At 43.3% G+C, this 18,350-nt stretch overlaps 1 protein-coding gene across 7 annotated transcripts in view; it reads right to left on the bottom strand.

The window, feature by feature from the left end:
* Positions 1-1,587: 1,587 nt before the first annotated feature.
* Positions 1,588-18,350, bottom strand: part of LOC106570191 (ras/Rap GTPase-activating protein SynGAP) — a 104,917-nt gene continuing 88,154 nt past the window's right edge. For 5 of the 7 annotated variants that reach the window (XM_014142238.2, XM_045694744.1, XM_014142242.2 and 2 more), the window contains 6 exons: positions 16,503-17,042; positions 15,695-15,862; positions 6,099-6,310; positions 5,788-5,869; positions 3,114-3,425; positions 1,588-2,454 (listed from right to left, as the gene is read on the bottom strand). In XM_014142238.2, the coding sequence (XP_013997713.1) occupies positions 3,123-3,425; positions 5,788-5,869; positions 6,099-6,310; positions 15,695-15,862; positions 16,503-17,042 (1,305 nt within the window). In that variant the 3' untranslated portion in view covers positions 1,588-2,454; positions 3,114-3,122. The remainder of the gene's footprint in view (positions 2,455-3,113; positions 3,426-5,787; positions 5,870-6,098; positions 6,311-15,694; positions 15,863-16,502; positions 17,043-18,350) is intronic. The other 2 variants (XM_014142239.2, XM_014142241.2) reach the window with 2 other exon arrangements.

Raw genomic sequence — 18,350 nt, 5'->3', positions numbered from 1 at the left:
TACTATTTCCTCTCGTGTAGAGATAGAGAAGAATAGAATAAGGAAAAAGGAGGAAACAATTAGGCTGTAGAGAAATATGTTCATGGCATTACAGAGATATACAGTACCAGTCAAAAGTTTAGACACCTACTCATTCAAGGGTTTTTCTTTATTTTTACTATTTTCTACATTACAGAATAATAGTGAAGACATCAAAACTATGAAATAACACATGGAATCATGTAGTAAACAAAAAAGTGTTAAACAAATCAAAATATATTTTATATTTGAGATTCTTTAAAGTAGTCAGCCTTTGCCTTGATGACAGCTTTGCACACTCTTGGCATTCTCTTAACCAGCTTCATGAGGTAGTCACCTGGAATGCATTTCAATTAACAGGTGTGCCTTGTTAAAAGTTAATTTGTGGAATTTCTTTCCTTCTTAATGCGTTTGAGCCAACCAGTCGTGTTGTGACAAGGTAGAGGTGGTATACAGAAGATAGACCTATTTGGTAAAAGACCAAGTCCATATTATGGCAAGAACAGCTCAAATAAGCAAAGAGAAACGACAGTCCATCATTACTTTAAGACATAAAGTCAATGCGGGACATTTCAAGAACTTTGAACGTTTCTTCAAGTGCAGTCTCAAAAACCATCAAGCGCTATGATGAAACTGGCTCTCATGAGGACCGCCACAGGAAATTAAGACCTAGAATCACCACTGCTACAGAGGATAAGTTCATTAGAATTACCAGCCTCAGAAATTTCAGCCCAAATAAATGCTTCACTGAGTTCAAGTAACAGACACATCTCAACATCAACTGTTCAGAGGAGACTACGTGAATCAGGCCTTCATGGTGTAATTGCTGCATAGAAACCACTACTAATTAGGATAAGAGTCTTGCTTGGGCCAAGAAACACGAGCAATGGACATTAGACCAGTGGAAATCTGTGCTTTGGTCTAATAAGTCCAAATTAGAGATTTCTGGTTCCAACCGCCGTGTCTTTGTGAGACGCAGAGTAGGTGAACGGATGATCACCGCACGTGTGGTTCCCACCGTGAAGCATGAAGGAGGTGGTATGATGGTGCTTTGCTGGTGACACTGTCAGTGATTTATTTAGAATTCAAGGCACACTTAACCAGCATGGCTACCACAGCATTCTGCAGCAATACGCCATCCCATCTGGTTTGCACTTAAGTGGGACTATCATTTGTTTTTCAAGAGGACAATGACGCAACACACCTCCAGGCTGTGTAAGGGCTATTTGACCAAGAAGGAGAATGATTTAGTGCTGCATCAGATGACCTGGCTTCCACAATCACCCGACCTCAACCCAATTGAGATGGTTTGGGATGAGTTGGACCGCAGAGTGAAGGAAAAGCAGCCAACAAGTGCTCAACATATGTGGGAACTCCATCAAGACCGTTGGAAAAGCATTCTTCATGAAGCTGGTTAAGAGAGCGCCAAGAGTGTGCAAAGCTATCACCAAGGCAAAGGCTGGCTACTTTGAAGAATCTCAAATATAAAATATATTTTGATTTGTTTGACACTTTTATGTTTACTACATGATTCCATATGTGTTATTTCATAGATGTGATGTCTTCACTATTATTCTACAATGTAGAAAATAGTACAAATAAAGAAAAACCCTGGAATGCGTAGGTGTGTCCAAACTTTTGACTGATACTGTATATAGTCTGAGAACAGGGTCAGTATTGTGCATTATGCTTTAATTTCATTCACCATCTGGAATGAGAGGGTATCAGTTTAATACTAAGAACATATAAAACATTGGAGCCATGGTGGTTGACAGGATAACAGGCCTGCTACACTGGACGCATTACTTTTACCGGGTATGAGATGCTCCCATTGTTTTCAATAAAACCTGGGCGTAAGCAGCATGTTTCCACGACAGGCACGCAGTCACTAGCTCTGTTATCAAAAATTATACCTGCTGGGTTACGCGTTCAGTGTAGCAGGTGTGTCACAGGGGAATTAATTAAGTGAAGTGAATATTTGAGGTGGGGGGTCTTTGGATCCCCCAAAGTCTCTCTTTCTCTTTCTCAGTATTGTGCTATGTCATACCTATTAAAATTGAAACAACAGGTTCGATATTGCAATGTTTCATCACTCGTGAATGGGTCACTGCAACACGTAGACACTGTAAACAGCACCGCTCATACTGAACTGATTGTCACCAGGGTCAAGACTTAGAGTGGTATTGCAGAGAGAAAGAGAAAGAGAAAATGCATGAGGGAGTGGAGAAGGTGTGTTAGCATGTAAAGAACCCTCCCCCCTTTGAATTTTCCAAAAGCTCAGCTTGTTGAGGGGGAATCAAGATCTGGAGTAGCCGTGTACTGCAGACCGCTTCTATGTTTCAGCCAATAGGATTAAGCCTGGACCCATTTCAGCTCCGCCCACATTTGATGTGCCAGTCAGGTTCCAGGGTGTCCTCCGTAAAACGGTTGGATTGGCTGCAGGAAGGGAGGGAAAGATGAAAATGGTGAAAGGGGAATGGATGAAATAATAATAAGAATCTTTGAGTTATTATAGGCCACAATTTGTTGGTCAAAATACATTTCAAAATACAGAGTTGAACATTTAGCAACCACACACACACACACACACAGAGAGAGCATGGAAGCCCTAGTTTCATTACAAAAAAAGAGGCAAATAAAGAGGTACAAATAAGCTTTTCCAATCCACATGTCATTAACTATGATTTACAATTAGTAAATTAGTAAACCTTAAGAACTGATATAAGCCCATTTGATTAAAAACGACATAACCGCCATTATTGGATCACCTGTTAAACATCGGAGTATGGCTCCTTTAGTCTTTAAAACGAATATGTCACTTTATTATTATACCTTTATTCAACAAGGTTTCTTAATTGAGAACCAATTCATATTATTTCAAAGCCCATCTAGTGACTGATGCTGGAAATTAGCGCAAGCTAAAGCAAGACGGTGCAATGCATCTGCCAAATCGATGTGTCAATGTTGTCACTGAATCTTTCCCTATCAAGTAAATTAATGATTATTTAGAAAAAAGGCCAAAAGGAGGAACATAGCCAAGAGGATGTTCTGGGTGTGAAAACTCTTCTCTCAACTTGACTCGTTTTAGTAATCACATTTCGTTATTAGACTGCTCTCCTGCCGGTTAAGCTTGGATCTGATGTTGCTGTTGCCGAGGTCCAAGATGCCGTGCTCCTGGCTGGCGTAGCCATGGTAGTAGTCGAGGGGTAGGCTCGGTTGCCACGGAGCTCCCCGTTGTGGCTGACGTGTAGGCGGGGAGGTGGGACGGGAGGGAGGGCTCCGTTCCAAGGGGCGCTGGCACAGGAGACGCCCGAAAAGGAGACCCCGGGCCTGGCAGTGGCCGTCCCTCCCCCCCCTCCGGGGAGACCATGGGGGTCTGCTGAACCCAGAGAGGAAGAGTCCTCTTCCTATCGATAGCAAGATAGAGGGAGGGAGGAGAAAAGGCGGAATGGTGGGTGGGAGGGAGTCAGAAGAGAACGCGTGGGGAGAGAACGTCACACAGGAGGGGATAGAGGAGGGGGTTAGGGGGGGAGTTTTGCAGAAAGGGAGAGAAGAAAAATGGGTTATAAAGTAGAGGAATGTGAAGTTCCAACAGAGATGAAATAAAAGAAAGACCCCACAAGAAAGCACAGGACAGAGACCGGGGGGTTGGGGGTTTAGGGTTGAGAAACAGGGTCCTGTTCATTAGGTACCCAATGGAAGAAGACGGACTGATATACCTGGACTTATCCTATAAGAAAAGCTATTTTTCATTTTCCGTTGCAAAACATTTTATGATGTATGCCCTAATGACCACAACCCAGGTGTAGTCCAACCATTTGTCTGAAGCAATACAGAGGGACTATAGCCTAAGGTGGCAGTAGTGACCTTTCCCTTCATGTAATGGGATTGATAAGTCAGTGTTTGTCATTTCAATTTGAGAAAATGTAGTTGTCAATGGGCTTCATATCAGTGACACCCTAACAGTGTTGGCTGCCTTAATTCACTGCAGACTGTGGCCTCATACACACTGAACAAGTAAAGCTAGAAATGGCCAAGTTACGAAAAGTGTCACGTGGTCCCGGAGTCTGGTTGAGTGGGTAACACTCTCGCCTTTGAATCCATATACGTTCCCCCACGGCGGGGATCCCGGTTCAATCATGAGCCCTTCACATTTGTACTCCCTTTACTCTCCCTGCTTCTGCTCCTTTCTCAAATAATACAATAAAAGTGTCATGATTAACTTCTGTTTGGGATCAGCAAAAACTCATGCTCATGATCAATTAAAACCACTGTTTCAGGCATCTGGCAGATGCCCCAAACTCATCCTCAACACAGGGATGCACAGAAAACTACCATTAGTCATGCACTCTGTAAGACTTAAAAAAGACATATGTTCAATTAATTATTTCCTGCAAAGATGTATCAATACATTCTCAGAAAAAAAGATGCTAGTTAGTACCAAATAGGGTTGTTCATGTGTTCACCTCAAAAGAACTGATGAACATAAACACAATATGGAAACACAGAATAAAACAACAAACTAAATCACAGGTACAACGGTATGGGAAATCATGCTACATGGAAACATAACCCACAACCATCTAACAAGAAGAAAACCCTCTTTGCAACCATTCAGACAGCAAAGAACCCAACCCTACTTTCTCCCCCAACCCTGTTCACTGTCAGTGTTGATCTGACAATATCAGTGCAAACCTCAGCTTCTTTCTGATTCACACATTGAGCCTCTCGCTTTTGAAAGATGAAAACATTTCATATGACTAAATACAAGTTAATACAGTTGTACCAGGGTAAGCTACTTAAGGCATTTCGTTTTCAGAAATGTAGAGGGTATATTTCATTAATGGAGTGTTGCATACTTTTACAAATAAACATATAGATGCCAGGGCTCTACTTTCCCTGGCCATACACACTATACAGTGTGCAAAAAATACCATGTAGCTGGATCAAGGGAAAGCTAGCCTGGGATCCAAACTGAATATCTCTCGGTTTCAATATTATTTCACTACACTGGTTCAGTCTAGCCATGCTTTCATTGAAACTGGTTGTGTCTACAAATAAGGGGCATTTTGCAAAACAAACTGGTCAGGGATTGGATCACCTTCAACCAATCAAAGGTTGTCCAGTTGATAAAACTCCATGTTCTAGGACTCGAATATGCTGCAATGCATAGCAACACCCCTATACTTACCACACCATTCAACCTTATACTGCCAGTCCACTCCATCATAGATGCCATTTACACCAACTCTGAGTAAGAAATGCCTCAATATGCAGTGGTTGAAACTGTCTTTTGTCAGTGGTGGTAAAAATTTGATAATGTAGAGAGACATTGTGCCCAGACAGACATTCAACAGCTTACATACTGTAGGACGGAATAGACATGGTGCAATATAAATATAGTATGTTGTCAAGTAAACAAATTCATCAATGTAAAGTGAACAGCGTTTTATTTGTTTCGGCATGGTTTCTCAAAGGGGAAGCTGGTGTTGAGAAACTTGGTTGGGTCCATGAGTTATCAAGGCCCTTTATGAGGTTAACTATGTCACCGTTTCTTTGCCACAGGTATGTCATATATGGGTAAGCCTGTCATATCTGGGTAAACACGTTGCAGAGTAGCAGGTTTCCAAATGCCACATGCTACCACTAATAATGTAAAAATGGCACATATGACAGACTAGTGAATCCATATTAAACCATGTCAACGTACACACCATAGACTCATAGAGACTAGAATACACTCTCAGCCATACAGACAAACGGACAGACCTGACAGATCTGCTCTCTGAACATTCTGGTCTTAATTTCAGGAATGGCACTCACTCTCAACTCATCCTCCACAGCCATCAGCCTGGAAAAGAAGGAGACATTTTTTATTTTAGAAAAAGCTACAGAACCACGATTCAGTTTCTTTCTGCCATTTGGCCTCCAAACATTAGCCTTTCTGTTTATGGAAACAGATATGATGTTCGGGGAATTGAAATTCCCACAAAAGTAAATGCATTCAAAGTCAATTCTATCTAGGTAAGTGAGCAAGCAGACATTAACCTTCTGTCTTGTCTTGTTTTGGTCGAGCTCACCTGTTGATAATGCCTTTGATTTGGCTGTCCTTCTCCAGCTGCTGCTGCCTCAGCATGCGCTCGCTGTCGTCCAGCCGGTTCTGGTACTGCGATAAGATCTTGCTGGTCTGCTGCTCCTGTGAAAGCATCCTGCGCTCATACTCCTCCAGCTTCCGATGGGACATTATCAGGCGCTCCTTCAGAGAATGGATCTCCTCCTCGTATTCCTTTACCTGGCAGACAGACGGCAGGGGAGGGAGATCAATGCTCTGGAATTCTAGCATGTATTAGGCAGACCCTGGTGCAAGTATAACGTGACTAAGGGGGAAGTTGTAATCGACAAGGGGGCAAACCTTTTTGGGGTTCTTGCATTGGAATTCTATTGAATTCTGCTTATATCACGCTACATCACAATAAACACTAAGTTCAAATGCAGAGATTCCGAGATCATTCAGTGCTTTTTAAGTGACAGGCTGGCGCGAAATCTGTCACCCATTTCCACTGCATCAGCGTAAAATATGGGACTTCTAACAGTCGTAAGGACAAAGATTCAGCAGGAGGCAGGCGTGTAAAGGTGCAAATGAGTGTTGGATTTATTTACACAGCGCTGGTGTTTCAAAGATGACAGTGTTATATACAAATACAATGAGTGAACAAAACATGAAGAACACCTTCCTAATACTGAGTTAAAAATCCTTATTTAACCTGTCTCCTCCCCTTCATCTACACTAATTGAAGTGGATTTAACAAGTGCCATCAGTAAAGAATCATAGCTTTCACCTGGATTCACCTTTTCAGTCTATGTCATGTAAAGAGGTGTTCTTAATGTTTTGTACATAATGTTCTGACTTCAAAATGTCCGTTTTCAAAAGAAAAAGGCTCTCTTTAGGCAAAACCAGTCTTAACCAATAAAGCACAGGTAGGGTCTATCAGGCTCAGATACAGCCTCCCCTTGAGTTACCCAAAAGTGAACTAACTACAGGGTTGTCAGGTCAAGCAAACAATTATAGCCCAATGACTGCTCAAAACCTGCCCAAAAGGCCTGAAAACGAGCCCAAATTATTTTATTCACAGCATGAGAGGAGTTGCCATATTTATACAATAGCCCTTTTTCCATAACGTTATCGAGCCAATTAAGAAGGAATATTTAACTTGTAACAACGTTAGAAGCAAAATTCGGGGTTCCTCAAAATAATAATTATTGCAAGCTATGACGTAATAAAGCAATTTGAAAACATGGGAAGAGAAAAGATAATTTGCCCTTATTAACCTCACCAAATCATTTGCAAAAGGGCTATGGTATATGGCCAATATACCACGGCTAAGGGCTGTTCTTAAGCATGACACAACACAGAGTGCCTGGATATAGCCGTTAGCCCTGGTATATTGGCCATATACCACAAACCCCGGGATGCCTTATTGCTATTATAAACTGGTTACCAACATAATTAGAACCATACAAAGTACTGTTTTGTCATACCCATGTTATATGGTCTGATTTACATAGTCTTCTAGCCAATCAGCATTCAGTGCTCGAACCAGGTTTATAGTTGTAAATAAATCCCTTTTGCACATGTGCATAACTATAGATAAATCCGACAGGAAAGTTTGAGTGATGAAAGTTGGACAGAGGATCTCGAAATCTGTGAACAAGAAAAACTTGGATGAACATAAAAATGTATATTAGACTATTTTCTGGCATTTGTGCTGTTATTATGTGCCAAATGTTAAGACTTCAAATGGCCCATTTGCGATATTGACTTGTCATTTCAATAGGCATAGGCTACAAACTAGAATCTGGGTTCATGATTGTAATTCAATTTTGCCATGGTTTGCTTAGATAAAGGCAGGTAGCCTATAGCCCCTGATAGGCTTACATCTAATTTCAGATAGTCTACAGTAGCCTAGACAAGATGTAGGCAAGCTGTAAACTGAACAATTTAGCAGTTTGCTTAGTACAAATTAACTGACTAATTCATTTGACATGAATAGCAGGTGATTAAGAGGTAAGAAGTGCTTGTGTTTCCCAATAGCCTGCTGGAATAGGCTACTGAGGATGGGGTCATCATTTCAATCCCAGAACTAAATATTAACAATATGTAATTTATATGAACTGAATATGCTTGTCAACAACAACCAGTGTTTATTTTTTATAATTTGTTTGACCTGTCAGGATTCACCTAGTGGTCATGATTTGGGGCTGTACAAATGTTTGATGTATTAGAATAATTGATTATGCTTATGTTTTATTAATAGAAGGGGAGGGGTTATAAGACCGCTCCCTCCTTACATTTATAGGGTGTTAGATTATGGATTAACAATATATATATATATATATATATATATATTCATTGTAGAAGTTTAGTATTGTTCTACAGTTGTATTTTAGTTCTCTCTCTCTCTCTTTCTGCCTCATTATAAAGAGGCCCCTCTTAGAAATGTGTGACTGAGACAGAACTCTGCAGGGGACTGAAGGAGATAAGACTATGCAAACATTCCACAATAAATCAACTTTGGGGGGAGGGGACATTTACTGCTAAGTGTTTAGCTAACAATAAAGGCCCTGTTTCTACAGCTTTGTAGGCTGGTTCTAGTCCCAGGAGTAGAGGATGATGACGTAAGCAGTGACATCACCAGGGTGCGACTTAAGGTTTAATAAAACAACTGGAGACCTTTTGTTGGATGCAGAACTTACTCAGCAACATGCGTGCTATGTTCATGTTTGTCAACTTCTGTCTGCAATTGCATTAATAAAGGTTTTTGAAGATATTGTCATAATGCTAATTTCACCAATGAGCCTATGATGATTGACAAGGTGGAAAGGAACGAACCTAACATACCTGTAGCCTAATCTGACTACTGTAACCGTCAAGCTAATGCGTTCTAACAACTGATCGGCAATTGCGATAGAGCTTTGATAATTTCCAATTAATTAACTAAACATGTCCATTAATATTTGCATAATAACGCGAGGCTACAACAACAATAAACTGAAGTTATAGGATATTTATTCAATTGGTTTGCCAGCTCCAGGTAGGCTACACAAGTGGCATACATTGATTTGCAATGACTCCAGTGATATCGTCATTTGAACATATTTATTGTATCAAATGGTAGCTTACAATGGCATATACAATAATAAGATACTTGATGTCTAACAGAGGCAAATGTATTCTTCACATTTAACCTAATATCAGTTTCATTGAGGCCTTTCCCCCATAGGGTCTGGTGTGTGTGCTCGCGCACGTTAGGCTACGTTATGTGAGCTAACTTCTAGCTAGCTAGTCGCACATCTCGCCCCGTTGCAATGGACCATTTTCTGAATAAGAGAAGAGTGCGGGTAGAAAATGAAAATCCAGACCCAGACCCTGTCTCCGAGGGGGCAAAAGAAGAAGAGGGAGATAAGTAAGATGAGTCGTGAGACAGGACGCGAGGGAGCACCAGAGCAGTTAGTCGCTGCTAGCTGCTCCACAGCCACCGTTAGCTGCACTTTCAGCACAGCCACCGCTGCCTCTGTTTTAAGCCAGTCACCTGTTGAAGAACCAAGACTCCCTCTTCTTCGGCGTTATCCAGCCACAAAAGTTGGACAGCAGGATCGCTACTTCAATCGTAGATGGTATGAGGATTACAAATGGATGGAATATTCTATTTCAAAGGACCGTGCTTTCTGCTTTGCATGACGCCCCTTTCAACCTCCAGGAAACCAAGGTGGCGAGAAGGCGGCATTTACCCACGATGGCTACCAGAACTGGAAGAAGGCGACAAGTTCATTCAAGACACACAATGCTAGTGTGGAGCATAAATATGCAATGACAGCATGGAATGAGTGGACTATTCAGGAAGAGTCTGGCTTAACAATATGCAATGCTCTAAGTGATGGACATTCGAAAATAGTCTGAGAGAACAGAGAGTATATGAGAGCAGTTGTGGAGTCATTGTGTTACTCTGCATATCAGGGACTTTCACAGAGAGGAGACATAGAAAACGACATGGCTGTCAACCAGGGAAACTTCCTTGAACTTTTACAGGTCATAGGCAAATTCAACAAAATAGTTGCACAGAAAATCTCAGATAATCCCAGAAATGCTAAATACAGGCATCATGATATACAGAATGAAATACTTGGCAAACCCTCGACCCAGCAACCTTGCCTTCCTGTCCATACACACAGAAAGAACCAAGGCCCTGGATGCCCAGAAGATTATAGACTCATTTGCACTGAACCACAACATCGTCCTTTTGTAAAACAACACTTGGTGAGTAACTGAAAGGCCTTTTATTTATTGACAGAGAGCGCCTGTCCAGTGGTGGGAACATGAATCAATCGCGCTGATCTGGATCTGGATGGAACAAGAAGACGCATGCATATTGTCGGCCAGTCAGCCTACAAGTATTTTTGCAATAGAAATATAATCGCTAAGATTGTGATGATAGCCAGTTCATTTTACAAGTGTGTGCACAGTTAACAGGCATAGGCTGAATGCATTGCAATTCTCGTTGTGGCTGCACTTTGGATATTATGAAGTAGTGATAGCCATTTCATCCGAAACAATATTACCAATGCACAGTTGTCTGATTATGCATATGGAATAAATGCACTTATAAATAGTCATGAAAATCGTCTATTTTCTTAGCACCCCAATGTATTGGTCAAGTCCTCCCTTACCACCCCAATGTATTGGTCAAGTCCTCCCTTAGCACCAGGAGAGAAAAAGTCCTGGCACCATGCCTGTGGGCCATTGATAAACATTGATAAACAATTCACGCACTGAAACAAAGGATGACCAATAGTTGGTGGGAGTCAGTTAGCAATAGTGGAGAGAGAAGAGCCTCTAGCGCATCTTTGCCACACACCTCTTGCCTTTATTCTGGTCTCAACATTTAAAATTATGCTCGAGACACCTTCCCCACACATACAGTGCCTTCGGAAAGTATTCAGACCCCTTGACATTTTCCACATTTTGTTACGTTACAGCCATATTCTAAAATATACTGCTCAAAAAAATAAAGGGAACACTTAAACAACACATCCTAGATCTGAATGAAAGAAATAATCTTATTAAATACTTTTTTCTTTACATAGTTGAATGTGCTGACAACAAAATCACACAAAAATAATCACTGGAAATCCAATTTATCAACCCATGGAGGTCTGGATTTGGAGTCACACTCAAAATTAAAGTGGAAATCCACACTACAGGCTGATCCAACTTTGATGTAATGTCCTTAAAACAAGTCAAAATGAGGCTCAGTAGTGTGTGTGGCCTCCACGTGCCTGTATGACCTCCCTACAACACCTGGGCATGCTCCTGATGAGGTGGCGGATGGTCTCCTGAGGGATCTCCTCCCAGACCTGGACTAAAGCATCCGCCAACTCCTGGACAGTCTGTGGTGCAACGTGGCGTTGGTGGATGGAGCGAGACATGATGTCCCAGATGTGCTCAATTGGATTCAGGTCTGGGGAACGGGCGGGCCAGTCCATAGCATCAATGCCTTCCTCTTGCAGGAACTGCTGACACACTCCAGCCACATGAGGTCTAGCATTGTCTTGCATTAAGAGGAACCCAGGGCCAACCGCACCAGCATATGGTCTCACAAGGGGTCTGAGGATCTCATCTCGGTACCTAATGGCAGTCAGGCTACCTCTGGCGAGCACATGGAGGGCTGTGCGGCCCCCCCAAAGAAATGCCACCCCACACCATGACTGACCCACCGCCAAACCGGTCATGCTGGAGGATGTTGCAGGCAGCAGAACGTTCTCCACGGCATCTCCAGACTCTGTCACATCTGTCACATGTGCTCAGTGTGAACCTGCTTTCATCTGTGAAGAGCACAGGGCGCCAGTGGCGAATTTGCCAATCTTGGTGTTCTCTGGCAAATGCCAAACGTCCTGCACGGTGTTGGGCTGTAAGCACAACCCCCACCTGTGGACGTCGGGCCCTCATACCACCCTCATGGAGTCTGTTTCTGACCGTTTGAGCAGACACATGCACATTTGTGGCCTGCTGGAGGTCATTTTGCAGGGCTCTGGCAGTGCTCCTCCTTGCACAAAGGCGGAGGTAGCGGTCCTGCTGCTGGGATGTTGCCCTCCTATGGCCTCCTCCACGTCTCCTGATGTACTGGCCTGTCTCCTGGTAGCGCCTCCATGCTCTGGACACTACGCTGACAGACACAGCAAACCTTCTTGCCACAGCTCGCATTGATGTGCCATCCTGGATGAGCTGCACTTCCTGAGCCACTTGTGTGGGTTGTAGACTCCGTCTCATGCTACCACTAGAGTGAAAGCACCGCCAGCATTCAAAAGTGACTAAAACATCAGCCAGGAAGCATTGGAACTGAGAAGTGGTCTGTGGTCCCCACCTGCAGAACCACTCCTTTATTGGGGGTGTCTTGCTAATTGCCTATAATTTCCACCTGTTGTCTATTCCATTTGCACAACAGCATGTGAAATTTATTGTCAATCAGTGTTGCTTCCTAAGTGGACAGTTTGATTTCACCGAAGTGTGATTGACTTGGAGTTACATTGTGTTGTGTAAGTGTTCCCTTTATTTTTTTGAGCAGTGTATATATTTTTTAAATGAGCAATCTACACACAATACCCCATAATGACAAAGTGAACAGGTTTTTTGACATTTTTGCAAATGTATATATATATATATATATATATATATATAAATCCTTATTTACATAAGTAGTCAGACGTTTGCTATGAGATTCAAAATTGAACTCAGGTGCATCCTGTTTCCATTGATCATCCTTGAGATGTTTCTACAACTTGATTAGAGTCCACCTGTGGTAAATTCATTATATTGGACACGATTTGGAAAAACACACCTGTCTGTATAAGGTCCCACAGCTGTCAAAGCAAAAACCAAGCAATGAGGTTGAAGGAATTGTCCGTAGTGCTCAGAGACAGGATTGTGTTGAGGCACAGATCTGGGGAAGGGTACCAAAACATTTCTGCAGCATTGAAGGTCCCCAAGAACACAGTGGCCTCCATAATTCTTAAATGGAAGATGTTTGGAAACACAAAGACTCTTCCTAAAGCTGGCCGCCTGGCCAAACTGAGTAATCATGGGAGAAAGGCCTTGGTCAGGGAGGTGACCAAGAACCTGATGGTCACTATGACAGAGCTCTAGAGTTCCTCTGTGGAGATGGGAAAACCTTCCAGAAGGACAACCATCTCTGCAGCACACCACCAATCAGGCCTTTATGGTAGAGTAGCCAGATGGAAGTCACTCCTCCGTAAAAGGCACATGACAGCCCGCTTGGAGTTTGCCAAAAGGCACCTAAAGGACTCTCAGACCATGAGAAACAAGATTCTCTGGTCTGATGAAATCAAGAGTGAACTCTTTGGCCTGAATGCCAAGCGTCACGTTTGGAGGAAACCTGGCACCATCCCTACGGTGAAACATGGTGGTAGCATCATGCTGTGGGGATGTTTTTCAGTGGCAGGGACTGGGAGACTAGTCAGCATCGAGGGACTAATGAACGCATCAAAGTACAGACAGATCCTTGATGAAAACCTGCTCCAGAGCACTTAGGACCTCAGACTGGAGCGAAGGTTCACCTTCCAACAGGACAATGACCCTAAGCACACAGTCAAGACAATGCAGGAGTGGCTATGGGACAAGTCTCTGAATGTCCTTGAGTGGGCTAGCCAGAGCCCAGACTTGAACCAGATCGAACATCTCTGGAGAGACCTGAAAATAGCTGTGCAGCAACGCTCCCCATCCAACCTGACAGCGCTTGAGAGGATCTGCAGAGAAGAATGGGAGAAACTCCCCAAATACAGCTGTGCCAAGCTTGTAGCGTCATTCCCAAGAAGACTCGAGGCTGTAATCGCTGCCAAAGGTGCTTCAACAAAGTACAGAGTAAAGGGTCTGAATACTTATGCAATTTGTGACTTCATTTTTTAAATTTGTATAAATTAGCAAAAATGTAAAAATAAAAAAAAAAACGTTTTTTTGCTTCATCATTATGGGATAGTGTGTAGATTGATGAGGGAATAAAAATAATAAAAACATTTTAGAATAAGGCTGTAACATCATGTGCAAAAAGTCAGTAACCTCATAAACATTGTCAGGATGTAGCAGTGGTCACTTTTCTTTTCCATATTTACAAACATGGTATGTCCATTTGGTGAATGTAGATTGGCGGAGCAAATAAAGGAACATCATAGCAGTTGCTCGGAGGCAGATGAACACTTTGCCCAGGCCCTAAATACTGTCCTCTAACCTTTTGGCGATGCGGGGGCACAAACTTACCCGCATTGGCCTTTGTTGAAGTAGGTAAGGGAGCATTCTCCCCTGAACGATGCATTCTCTCCAGACACCCCAGCAGTGAAATAACTTCAGTGACACACCGAGGAACATTTTGTGGTGCAGTCATTTTCTCTCCAAGCCCGGGGAAAGGGTCACCCTCTCCTCTCCAGGCTCCTGAGAGAGCTTGGTCATAATCAATTCAGTGTCAGTCAGTGTCGGGATGAAAACCTCACACACCCCATCATAAGGCAGACACTCGTGCAGAGCGCCCTCCATAGGAACAGCAGAAGAGCAAGAAGGAGACAGTTTGGCCTCCAACACGGCATCCTCACCATGGCCTAACTGGTGAACTTGACCCCGCACTTCTAATAAAATAAAATATTACAGGCAGAGGCGTATTATGTTATTCACTGAGCCTACCACAGAGATGAGAATTTTTTCCCCCTGCTTTTTATGGAAACCCAAAGGAGTCACACCTAACCGCCCCAGTTGCTTTCCATAGCCCCCTTACACACACCGTGGTGCACTCTGTCCATTGTGCTGAAAGCGCAGCGTAGAAAACTTTTTTTTTTGCCAACCTGTCACTCAATCGTTTGAACTTTTTTGCTATTTTTATATAGGGACATAAAACTAACGCTGAGGGGGCACACGTTTGAACTGAGGGGGCTAAGCCCCCATTAGCCCCCTTGTGGAGCCGGGTACAGTATTAGGACTGACGCCAATGATTCAGAGCTCCTACAATACACTTTATTCCCCAACTGTAGCACCGTAGTCCCCACTTTTACACGGTGTGAAAAGTATGAACCATCTGTTAGGTGAGGAATTACATTAATTAAAGGGGATGCCTAGTCAGTTGCACAACTGAATGCATTCAACTGAAATGTGTCTTCCACATTTAACCCAACCCCTCTGAATCAGAGAGCAAGGCAGTTAAACCCCAACAACTGTGCCAATAGCGTTGATTAAGACAGCCCCATGCAGTTGGTGGGGGTTAACTGCCTTGCTCAAGGGCAGAACAGCAGCTCTTTCCACCTTGCAGATTCAAACCAGTGACCTTTCGGTTACTGGCCCATCACTCTTAACCGCTAGGCTACCTGCATTCCTTTCTTCAAGGAACATTTAATTCAAGGAACAGTCTAGCAATATTTTCAGGTCCCAATCCTGGAACATCAAATTATGACATAGAGTGAAAGTTTTCCTTTGATCTTGTCATTAAATTCTTGGAACATCATGCTGGCGGTCAAATGTTACCCTACAACCAAATGAAAATCAGATAAAGACATTCCCTTATAATCTAGGAACCTTATTTTATTTACCAGAGAGGCTCTCATCCCCCCCCAAAAATGGGCTCACCCTATCCATGCGAGACTCGTCCATGCTCTTGGAGTACTCCTTCAGCTTGAGGTCCTCAAGGTTTGATGAGCTACGCAATATTTCGATGTCGGCAGAGAGGTGTGGCATGTTGGACACCCAGGCCACAGTGCGCTCGTTGGGTGTCAGGGTGGAGGGGGACTGAGAAACCTGAAAGCAAAGAGGCAAGATGATACAGGAAGAGGCTCAGTAATCACATTATTATGCTATCAACATTAATAAGACTAAAAGGTTCTCCTATCTCAGAAAGTATTTAGGAAAGCTTGTGATGTGTTCTAACCTGTTAAGAGTTGACGGCGGATGGATTAAATTACTAGATAAAACAGCAACACTTTTCTGTGCTTTTTAGGTGGCTATCCATCTTCAAGATGTATCTCTTTGGACTTGCCTTTGGACAAGTCCTTAGATTTTGACAATATACAATAATGTTCAAACAATAGCCTTCATTACATAATCAGATTGTATTTGATGTTACATTTACATTACGTTACATCATTTTACATAATGTGCATCGTGTAGAGAACTGGGACCAAATATAGATTTGGTTAAAATCTAACACAAATTACATGTTCATGACACTGAAGATGTGACAAAGGCTAAGCTTCCTCAGTGACCCCTCCCTCCTGATTAATAAATGTAGCCAAGGTGGTTTGTGACGTGGAACCTTGGCTGAGACCTCTAGACTCATTTTAGCTCCCAGAGCTAATGCCAAGGCTTTAGCTCTGTGGACTAACACGGTCTCAAGTCCTAGGTGTCCCAACACAGAGCCCATGGTGTTCCAGCAATATACCTGTTTATTGACTGTGGGCTTGAGCAGGTGCTGCTGCGGAGGCTGCTGTTGCTGTTGCTGCTGCTGCTGGGACTGCTGCTGAGGTTGCTTGGTGCTCTTAGTCGGGGTGTCTGTGGTCTGAGGCTGCTTGGAGCTCTTAGTCGGGGTGTCTGTGGTCTCTCCGTTGCCCTCTTGTGGCGCCCCCTGGCCGTCCCTGGCAGAGCTCGACTGACGCGGGAGACCAGGGGCTGGGCTGTCAGACTGTTTTACGGACAACTGCTGCTGCTGTTGTTGCTGTGGCGAGGGCTGCCTGCCGCCAAAGCTGGAATCGGGAGACTGGAGAAGGAGGTTCCTGCTCTGGGGGCGGGCCTTGGGAGGGGTGGAGGTGGCTCCGGGGCTGATGGACAGCTGGGATTTGAGGCGCTGCGGGGGAGGCGGTGCTACGGAGCCATGACGGACAGGGTGCACAGTGGAAGGGGGAGTGGCCATGGAGGTGGGAGTGCCCATGCCTGTCGCCGTCTGAGGGGTCATGCCCATAAGAATTTGCTGCTGGAGATTCTCCTGAGAGAGAGAGGGTGGGCGGAAAAAGGAAGAGAGGGAGACAGAGGGAGGGAGGGCAGGAAATATTTATAAAAAGAAGATACGGTATTTGAGATCAAATACTATAGGAGAGGGAGAGTGAGGGAGAGTGTAAGAGGAGAAACGAGGAAGGAGATGAGGAATGGTTGTGAAGTCAATTTAATTGGACAATCCCTCTTTTGTTCATGCCTGTCTAACTTGTTTTTCAAGCATCTTCTCATACAAACAATTAGCGATGCACGATATATCGGTGAACATAACGGAATCGGCCGATATTACCTAAAAATGCCAACATTGGTATCGGCCCGATGTCTAGTTTAACGCCGATTTTAAAAACCGATGTCAAAGCTACCGTGCATACCTATATAACGTAGGTACATGACGTAATGCCACGTAAAATGTTGCGCTACACGTGCAACACAGCATTCCTAACCTAGCCCACAATGTCTGCTGTGTGGATCGAGCAGTCATTTGAAAGAGTAAGAACATTTCAGCGAGACAACTCAAAGGTAAAATCCATTAACACAAAGATAATGGAATTCATTGCCCTTGACAATCACCCGTTCTCTGTCGTGGGTGATGTTGGCTTTCGCCGAATGGTCACTCACCGGTACACACAATCAATTGCTCTATTTTTCAGATGTTGGCCTACCAGAGTTACACAGTAATAGCATCATTGCTATTAGCTTCACGACATACACACTATGGAACGCTGCTTGGGTCTTGGCGTGTCAGAAAAGATACAGTAGCACTGTCAAAACTGTACAAAAAAGTATTCAAACAAGCAAACACCGGCCACAAACGATGTGTTTCCAAAACCGCGTTGATAATAACGCATAAGTTGTTCGACCGCGACTTCTGGGGTAGCTAGCTTTAGCTTGGTACCTAGCTAACACCAATACAACCAGCCTGAAAACAATGACCAGTAGAAACTGCAGTAATTTTCATTATTCTTAGCAATGATTTAGGAATCCTTGTGAGTAAGTATTAGCTAGGTTGCCACTTGTTGTTTGCCTATTGAAATTGAACTTCAGTTCATGAAAATAAATAGCTAGCCAGCTACTTAACCCTGTTGCCCAAAGCCAACGTTATAAGCAGCCAGCTAGCTTCATCTGGCTAGTGAGGCTCAAATGGACCGGGTTATGTGTTGTGAAGCTAGCCACAATAAGGATTAGGCACAATAGTGGATTTTGAGGTTTGCCTTCAAAATAAAATGTAATTGACAGTGAAGTAAATTAATACAAATAGTAGAATAATGCCATACATTTATTTTGAAGGCTAACCGCAAAG

Source organism: Salmo salar, chromosome ssa14 (assembly GCF_905237065.1).
Source record: "Salmo salar chromosome ssa14, Ssal_v3.1, whole genome shotgun sequence".
NCBI classification, from domain to species: Eukaryota; Metazoa; Chordata; class Actinopteri; order Salmoniformes; family Salmonidae; genus Salmo; species Salmo salar.
Note: the sequence above shows the minus strand (reverse complement) of the source record. Positions and strands in the feature narration are given on the sequence as shown.